Here is a 10,330-nt window from a genome sequence, read left to right on the forward strand (position 1 = left end):
CTGGTTTTTTTTTTGTTATTTGACTTTAAATTATTTTCAACAAATGCCATTTTGTTAATATTAAAAAAATAACACTATTTTTATTTTTCACTACATTCAAATGAAAATATTCTGTGTTTAAAGCTTGTTATTGACGAAGGAAAGATTTAAAAAGATAATACGATTTTAAAACATTTGCCACTGTTATATTATTATAATACTAACAAAGATGCTATTTAGTGATGGATTAAATTAAGGTACTGTTGACATCATCTGCAGTGCTGCCAATTGTGTACACCAAGAGTAAAAGGATGGATGAGTTGCAACAACTACTATAAGAAAAATTATTCTTGGAAAACTTATTTCTTTGAAAAAGTGTCACTTTGAGTCTTACAATTACTTATTCTGTGAGAATAATAAGTTAGAAGTACACTATAATATAAACTGACTGTAGTCTCGTACATAAGTTAGACAACTGTTGTAGGAGTTTCAAAAAATCTAAAACTTACCGTATATGACCGTATATGATCTTTGTTAATTAATGTTATGCCCATCATCATGATTTAACAATTAGCAACAGTTATTGAGAACTTCCATTTTTTTCTAATTTAAATTGTATTGTTTATGTGAAAATACTACAGTTACATTTGTATATACAGTAATAAATTAAAAAAACATAACCAATTTTTTGGCATGAGTATTTGAGTATGGAAAAAACTATGTTTTATTTGACATTTTTTAAATAATAAATTATTATTATTTTTCTGAATTACTGTGCTTACGTCAAATTATTTATTATTTTTATACAACAATTTTATGTAAATAAAAACTATTTTTTTCATCTCTATCCTGAACAGTTCGGGTTCAGGAAACACACAAAATTGACTATTGATGCTTTAATTGAACTCATTAACGATGTTATTGGTGGCCTGGAGAGGCACAAACACATGCTAAACATATATTGGAATTTCCAAAGTTTGCAAAGTGCAACATGCGGCAACATTTTTGAACCAACTGTGGTTATCATTTTTTTATGGTATTTGACGTTTGTCACACAAGTTGATCTTGTATTTTCTATAAAACAGAGAGCAGTACAAGCAGATTGCAAATGATCTGTCATATAGGGATAAAATACACCATTGTGTTCCTCAGGGATCAATATAAGGACCAATCTTTTTCCTCATTTTATTTCATTTCAACAAATTGAATTAATTAATCAATCCAGAATGAGGAATCTGATTCTAACATGCACACAATTCGAATTTTCTGTATGAAATCAAAACCGAAAAATAAGATCTTGAAGTAAAAAGTTATTCATTTAGTTGAATTTATGTATGAATTATTTTTCAGAAACCAACCAGAAATAACAAATGTAATGACACTGAGCATACAGAAGGTCCATCTAATGCAGAACATAATGTGTCATGCACACTATATCTGCTTTGCCAAATATCACCATTAAACCCAAGAATGTAGCCAGGAAAATCTGGGGGGGTCAAGGCAACTGATATTTTTCCAATAGTAGACAGAAAAGCAAGGCAAAGTGCAGTGAATCGCTCATTCCTAGTTTTGTTCCTTAAAAAGTTCTTGACCCGTTTTAATTTTGATAACAATTTAACCAGTATATGGCAGTAATATACCGTATTATTCAAATAATAATAATCATTTGCTAAAAATCAATTGAAAGAATTTGGGGGGTGCGGACCCCTTATGATCCCCTCACATGCCTACGTCCATGATTAAGCCACTTGGTCCTACTTTTTGTTCCAGCACCATAATTCTGGTCAATGTAAATAACCAGAATTATGTAGAATGGGATATCAGAGAAGGTTGAAGGCATTATGTTTATTGAGAAGTTCTTATACAGCAGCTAAAATTTATCCAGGTTGAAGAAGTGGATACTATGTAGAAAAAGTTCTAGGAATGAAAATTGGGAAATAGGCAAACCACTCAAAATAAAAACAGCCCTAACATTTTTATTTTATAAAACTGTTCATAATACTGTACAAAAATTGTTGTCTAACGAACAAGGGAATATCAAGTCACCTGTATTAACCTGGATATGTTAACAACTAAGCTGCACAATTGGTTACAAGTCTATCTCTCACTAGAATTTGCTGACGGACGGGGTTTCTGACGACACGGAGGCTGGTTAGTCAGCTCACTGCGGTCTCTCTTCATGAGTAAACTGTCGTCGTCGTTTACCGCTAAGGAGCCCCTCACTGGCCTGGCTTAGCCTCTTGCCCACCACCACCGCATCGTGAAGTGCCTTGTTAGTCCTACCCTTGTTGGGATCCTTGTACCGGTGTTCTCGGTGATCCGTTCTCGTCAGATGACACTCGGGGAAGGCCATCAGCACGTCCCAACGGTCCGCAGAGAGAGTTCCTGACTCGAATAACCACCGAGAGATACAACTCACCGTCACGTGGGTCACAATCGCACATATCATCGCAAACGTTCTGAACGGAAAACTTGTGTGTTCGTTTCTGAGTCGAAATAAGGGTAACTGATTACCGGTTCTAGTCCAATGTCTTTCTCCCCACCTGAAAATATTAAGTTTAGTAAACAAACATTTATATTTTACTAAAACAGAAATTTATTAAAATTTATTCATATTTTATATTACAACTTAAGAGATTATTATTCCTCAAACTTGAACGGTATGTTTAAATAACTATGTAAAGTCCATTTAATAAATACATTATATTGCTTTTATCACTATATACAGGATGTAAATTAAGTCCTGATACACCTGGTTACATTCCAAACGGATTGAGGTACTGGTGTACAATCTTCACCATACTTATTAAAATCCTTTTTGGAATTTTTTGGAGGATAAGAAAATTTCCTTCCCTCTTATCCAAGGGGGGTAGAAGGAGGTAACTTTAAATTTTTAGGTGGCAGTACAATGTAACGGGTTATTTGCCCATATCATTTGCTAGAAATGTTATAGAAAAGTTTTCTTAATATGATTGTGTTCCTATTAAATAGACCTTTAAAATGACATGTCACAAGATAGGGTTTGAAATTTGAAAATGTAATGTTACCTCCTTCTCCCCCTTTTGAAATTTATACTCTGTATGTATATTATTAATGAATTTATTACTGGTTACAATGATGAAGTGATGTATAAAAAAGAAGTAATGAGATATCCTATACTAGTTCAGTCATTTGCTTTATATGAAACAAATTCCTTGAGAACTAGCAGCTCTACATTCACAATAGATTTTTGTATTCCACTTAAGAGTGTTAACAGTGTTTGTAAGCCAACACAGAAAAAACTTTGTTGAGATACAAACTATAAGGTTTTTTTATAAAACTGTTACAATTAGTATAATTTGTCTTCTATTAATAACTTAAAAAGTTATTAAATTGTTAAAATTGAGATACAACTAAAAAATCCTTCTTTGGAGTAAATTATTTAAAATTCCTAAAACTAAAAAAATCTAACACTTAAAATTAGGACTTTTTTTATTTGTACACACAAAACAATTTCAGATATATTTTTTGAATATTCAGGGCACTGTATTATATCATTATACAGTGATTTACCTTTTTTATATATTGTGTGTTTAAGTATTCAATTAAAACCTATGTAATATTTATTTACGTTTAGTTAGCCGCCCATTCAGAGCTGGATAAATACCCTACTTACTGCCTTAGAATAAAAATTTACGATATGTAGCATATAAGGACACACCTAGGACCCTGAGACTCAGGCCAACGATGTAAGATGCAAGACAGCCGTACGTCGTGACTCCTCGACTCCAGTGAACGATGAGCAGAAGTTGAGGGAACAGGATAACATACACCAGGTCTGAACATAGGTATCTGGGACAAACAAACACCTATATCGGTCACTTTATTCCAAAACGGACTATTCATCCCTTTAAGTGACAACATCATAGAAATAGGATGGTTTTATAAGGATTCCCAGCATCTTTTATTTAATAATTAACCATTTAAACTGATAACAAATAAAACCTTCCATTGTACTAGGAATAGGAATAGCAATAAGAATATATTTATTGTCATAAAGCATACACAAGCATCGACACATGTCACAGTATAAAATATGAAAAGTAGCACAAGTCCAGATAAGGAAAATTTGGTACCCAAAACATAAAGTTGCCAAAACAGTCACGCCACAATTTAAATTATTTAAATAAATAAATAACAAATTAAAACAGGTATAGAACAAATAAATAAACAACAAGTAAAACACAGCCTCATAAATTACAATACCAAATTATATAACATTGATAAACTTTCTAATATAGTCTGTATAAATAAAAAAAAAAAAACATATGGCATTAACATTTAAAATCTAATCATTAAACTAAATAGGTTATGTCTAGAAACTAACAGTTTCACAGTCAAAAAATTCTTTTAATAATTAAAAAAGGATTGACTAAAACCAATAATCAAATTTTTGTTTTAAATTCATTATAACTATATTTTGAGATAGTGGTCTTAAAAAGTTGTAGACTTTCAAAGCAATTACTGTGTGACTATTTACAGCTGTTTTGTTCAGTCTATAAATATGATATGCTAGTGGGTTTCTCTATTTAATTAATCTGATAGAGGCTGGTGAAACTAGTCCTTCTAAAATACTATTAACTAAATAAATGTATACATTTAAACTAACTGCTGAATTACATGGCATACAAAGTAAAACGGAAAACTTGTTCTGAAATGAAGATCCATATAAAATGTGTTCTTTGCAGGTAAATTTAATAAACTAGTTCATTTTGTTCTTAGTGTTTTTCTTACTACAAAAAGACCTGTTTACATTAGAAATGTTCATACTATGTTGTGTAAAGTAATAATAAGCAGAACAATCTTAGCTAAATGCATCACTTGAAAGAAAAGGCTGACTCAATTAATTGAGGATTATTTGACTTTGCATTCCTTAACCTTACTCCACATGGCACCACTGGGATGTTTCAGGTTTTCTCTGTTCTCTTAGGGAGAAACTGTACTTGGTCATAAAAGGACCTTTGTGCTTTTCAAGTACATGAGGAAGGATTTAGAGCGTTAATCTCAGTCATATCTCCTTGGAAGAAGAGAAAGCCAGCTCTGAACCAGCCTCTCCAGTCAAAATAGACAAAGGGTATCAAGCCCTTATGTCTAGGCTAGCAACAGCCCTTAAAAAAGGGAGCCCCAACTCTGTCATCCTCCATAGTGTACTAGACCTATCTACCCTTACACCCCAGTATCTTCACATTGCGGTCAGTGATACAGTCCTGGACATCCATAAGGTTGTCCAGATTTAAATGAAACATTGTTTTTTGCTGTGCCCAGTGTAGGTTCTACTGGAAGGTATAAACCAGCCAGACGTGACCCCTCCTGGTGGATGTTGGAGATTAAATCTCTTTTTTCGATGCTGTAAAAGTAAAGTAATCTGTTGCAAACATTATTTTTACTTACGAAAGATAGTAAATGCTACCAACTGATATGGCAATCCCTGCAGACAGATAAGAGATGATGATTGTGGTTATCCTCATGACCCAAACCACCTCCTTCTCAGAGGCCTGTAACATACCAATATTGATTTATTAATCTTACTTTGTAATTACTAAGAAATCAAAATCTGTTTTCAGGGAAAATGTCCAAGTTGGTACCACAAATAAAAAATGGTTTTAGACAAGGAAAATTATCTTGCATACAACTGACCACAGAATAGAAAATAACAAGAACTATCCATGACCGAATGTTTGAAGTACTTAAACTGCTTCTGCTTCAATCAAACAATCAGACCAATATTTTGATCCCAAAAAATGTATTAGTAAAACAAGTTGAATTTAAACTAATCAACTGATTTAAATTCAACTGCTATATCTGTTTTGACTAAATGGAGTAACTGTATCCTTCTAAAACATTTCATTCAAAAGTTATAAAGAGTGGAACTTAGCTTTTATGAAATGCAATTAAATTCATGATAGAGGCTAGTATGTTAACCAAATTATGAATACCGTACCCCATACTCTTTTTTTATAGTCAGAACATTTCATTAAATATTTTAAGGTTTTGGTGTGTTAACCAAAGTATGGATACCGTACCCCCATACTATTTTCTTATAGTCAGAACATTTCATTAAATATTTTTAGGTTTTGGTGTGTTAATCAAAGTATGGATAACGTACCTCATACTACTTTCTTATAGTCAGAACGTTTCATTAAATATTTTAAGGTTTTTGGTGTGTTAACCAAAGTATGGATAACGTACCTCTTACTACTTTCTTATAGTCAGAACGTTTCATTAAATATTTTAAGGTTTTGGTGTGTTAACCAAAGTATGGATAACGTACCCCATACTACTTTCTTATAGTCAGAACATTTCATTAAATATTTTAAGGTTTTGGTGTGTTAACCAAAGTATGGATAACGTACCCTCATACTACTTTCTTATAGTCAGAACATTTCATTAAATATTTTAAGGTTTTGGTGTGTTAACCAAAGTATGGATAACGTACCCCCATACTATTTTCTTATAGTCAGAACATTTCATTAAATATTTTTAGGTTTTGGTGAGTTAACCAAAGTATGGATAACGTACCCCATACTACTTTTCTTATAGTCAGAACATTTCATTAAATATTTTTAGGTTTTGGTGAGTTAACCAAAGTATGAATAACGTACCCCATACTCTTTTTTTATAGTCAGAACATTTCATTAAATATTTTAAGGTTTTGGTGTGTTAACCAAAGTATGGATACCGTACCCCCACACTATTTTCTTATAGTCAGAACATTTCATTAAATATTTTAAGGTTTTGGTGTGTTAACCAAAGTATGGATACCGTACCCCATACTCTTTTCTTATAGTCAGAACATTTCATTAAATATTTTAAGGTTTTGGTGTGTTAACCAAAGTATGGATACCGTACCCCCATACTATTTTCTTCTAGTCAGAACATTTCATTACATCTTTTTAGATTTTGGTGTGTTAAACCAAAGTATGAATACCGTACCCCCATACTATTTTCTTCTAGTCAGAACATTTCATTACATCTTTTTAGATTTTGGTGTGTTAACCAAAGTATGAATACCGTACCCCCATACTATTTTCTTCTAGTCAGAACATTTCATTAAATATTTTAAGGTTTTGGTGTGTTAACCAAAGTATGAATACCGTACCCCCATACTATTTTCTTCTAGTCAGAACATTTCATTAAATATTTTAAGGTTTTGGTGTGTGTTAACCAAAGTATGGATACCGTACCCCCCTACTATTTTCTTCTAGTCAGAACATTTCATTACATCTTTTTAGATTTTGGTGTGTTAACCAAAGTATGAATACCGTACCCCCATACTATTTTCTTCTAGTCAGAACATTTCATTAAATATTTTAAGGTTTTGGTGTGTTAACCAAAGTATGGATACCGTACCCCATACTCTTTTCTTATAGTCAGAAACATTTCATTAAATATTTTAAGGTTTTGGTGTGTTAACCAAAGTATGGATACCGTACCCCCACACTATTTTCTTATAGTCAGAACATTTCATTAAATATTTTAAGGTTTTGGTGTGTTAACCAAAGTATGGATACCGTACCCCATACTCTTTTCTTATAGTCAGAACATTTCATTAAATATTTTAAGGTTTTTGGTGTGTTAACCAAAGTATGGATACCGTACCCCCATACTATTTTCTTCTAGTCAGAACATTTCATTACATCTTTTTAGATTTTGGTGTGTTAACCAAAGTATGAATACCGTACCCCCATACTATTTTCTTCTAGTCAGAACATTTCATTAAATATTTTAAGGTTTTGGTGTGTTAACCAAAGTATGGATACCGTACCCCATACTCTTTTCTTATAGTCAGAAACATTTCATTAAATATTTTAAGGTTTTGGTGTGTTAACCAAAGTATGGATACCGTACCCCCATACTATTTTCTTATAGTCAGAACATTTCATTAAATATTTTTAGGTTTTGGTGTGTTAACCAAAGTATGGATAACGTACCGTACCCCATACTATTTTCATATAGTCAGAACATTTCATTAAATATTTTTAGGTTTTGGTGTGTTAACCAAAGTATGGATACCGTACCCCCATACTATTTTCTTATAGTCAGAACATTTCATTAAATATTTTTAGGTTTTGGTGTGTTAACCAAAGTATGGATAACGTACCTCATACTACTTTCTTATAGTCAGAACGTTTCATTAAATATTTTAAGGTTTTGGTGTGTTAACCAAAGTATGGATAACGTACCTCATACTACTTTCTTATAGTCAGAAACATTTCATTAAATATTTTAAGGTTTTGGTGTGTTAACCAAAAAGTATGGATAACGTACCTCATACTACTTTCTTATAGTCAGAACGTTTCATTAAATATTTTAAGGTTTTGGTGTGTTAACCAAAGTATGGATAACGTCACCCCATACTACTTTCTTATAGTCAGGAAACGTTTCATTAAATATTTTTAGAGTTTCTAATACCTAAATATTTTGTTTTAGACCTATTTACACAATGATGAATAGAAAAGCAGCATTATTATTAAATGTTCTTAATTTACAGTAAATTTATTAAATTAACAGTTCTATGATCACATTACCATGCAGATATAATTTCCTTTTTACGTAAAAATGCAATTACTTGTAATTGCCTAGAATCAAATTTCTAAACTAGATTATCTAGAAACTCATGGTTATTGTGGAAGTATTATAAACTCTTTGTTATAATACAATCAATTTCTAAATTTGAGCCATATTATTATATGCTTTACATTTATAATCAGTTTGGTAGACAAACAAATCTAACATTTGGCTAGGGAATTACAGATTTCTTCCTTTGTACTGTAATCCTTAGGCTTATCTCCTCCTAACATATAATTATTGAAAAAAACTGTGTACATTACTGCCTAATTAGATACCTTATACTTTTTTCAAAACAACTATAAAAGAAACCTCATAACACCACAAACCTTATATTTTCATTTCTCTATGTAATATTAAACTATGATATTGATTAAAATATGACTGATAGATAAAAAGTGTAACTTTAAATTGTATAATTATAAATAAATGTTTTGATTGATATTATGTTACAGATTTTGCTTCTACTCTTCAATAGCCAATTTTTACCTCAAAAGAGAGAAAAGAGGGTCCCTTTTCATAAGCCTGTTCCACTGGCCTGTGCAGGATCCTTATCAAATGAACAAGGAAGAGTCTTATAGTACAAGATCAATAGTATTGATAAAAAGTGCATGTCACAGGACAGGATTTAAACCTGCACTATCTCTAAATCAGACTTAAAGTCTTTTAGATCACTAGGCCATGGTTCTCCCAAATGTAAAAGAAAATTTGGTCATTTTGTGTTATTACTGTACAATACAAAACAACCATAGCTAGGAAATGAAATGAACTATAATTTACTATTAAAATAATGTAAACTCATTGTTTTTATAATTATTAATCATTTATAACTATGTTATCACATTAGTTTTCATTAGGAAACATTACCAATACTTACAGAAGGACGGAATGTCCACTTGTAGATGTTGCGGGTGTGTGAACATGGCAGCAGAGGCAAGGATACTGGAGTCAGCTGAAGACATAACGGCAGCCGATACTGATCCAAGTCCAAAGAATGACACCCACTGAAACAGTTAGTTACAATTCAGGCTCATAATTAGATATCCATATATTTGTTATAACTGATTAACAAAACTATCACTTGAAAACTGGTTAGATATCACAATGGCTTAGTGAGTTGAAGCCATCAATACAAAACGGTATGTCCTCAGTAGGGTTCACTTTCGGGCTAGATTATACCTTCCTAAACTTCCATACTGGGTACAGCAAAAACTGATGTGTCACTTAAATCTGGGCAACCTTATGGATGTCCAGGAGCGGCGCACCACTAACCGCAAAATGTCGAGATTCTGGTGAGCAAGGGTAGTTTGATAGGTCGTCTACTGCGGGAGCGATGACGTTGTTCTGTAGTTGGTGGGGTTCCCTATGAATCAGTCAAAGTTTCTTGCTCAGTCTATAGATATAAGGGTGTGCCACCCCCTGCCTTTGACTTTGACTGGAGAGGCTAGGTTCATGGAGCTGGCTTTCCCTCATCCAAGAGGACAATTGATTGATATTTAATGTCCCAAAATTTCTTCCTCGTGGATCCAGGAGGTAGCCCTCACCTCTGACAACCCATCTAGGAATAATCCTGTCCCTCTAGACAAATCAGCGGAAAGGTCCTTTTAGGGGACTAGTGCATAGTTGCCACATTTTAAAGCTCCCTTCGTCTAAGGAGATGAGAAAGCAAATATAAATTACAAAAAAGGTTATCTTTCTTAAATCAATCAAAATGGTGAAATTATGAACGCTTTTATATAACTTT

General features: G+C 32.4%; 1 protein-coding gene across 1 annotated transcript; it reads right to left on the reverse strand.

The window, feature by feature from the left end:
- Positions 1-2,424: 2,424 nt before the first annotated feature.
- On the reverse strand, positions 2,425-9,590 carry LOC124374006 (high-affinity choline transporter 1-like; the record flags this gene model as incomplete). Its single annotated transcript, XM_046832311.1, has 4 exons — positions 2,425-2,522; positions 3,680-3,810; positions 5,410-5,513; positions 9,464-9,590. Coding segments are annotated over 4 exons (460 nt in total), but the record flags the coding sequence as incomplete, so codon positions are not given.
- Between the last annotated feature and the right edge of the window lie 740 nt (positions 9,591-10,330).

This window comes from Homalodisca vitripennis, unplaced genomic scaffold, assembly GCF_021130785.1.
Source record: "Homalodisca vitripennis isolate AUS2020 unplaced genomic scaffold, UT_GWSS_2.1 ScUCBcl_6969;HRSCAF=14441, whole genome shotgun sequence".
Lineage (NCBI taxonomy): Eukaryota > Metazoa > Arthropoda > Insecta > Hemiptera > Cicadellidae > Homalodisca > Homalodisca vitripennis.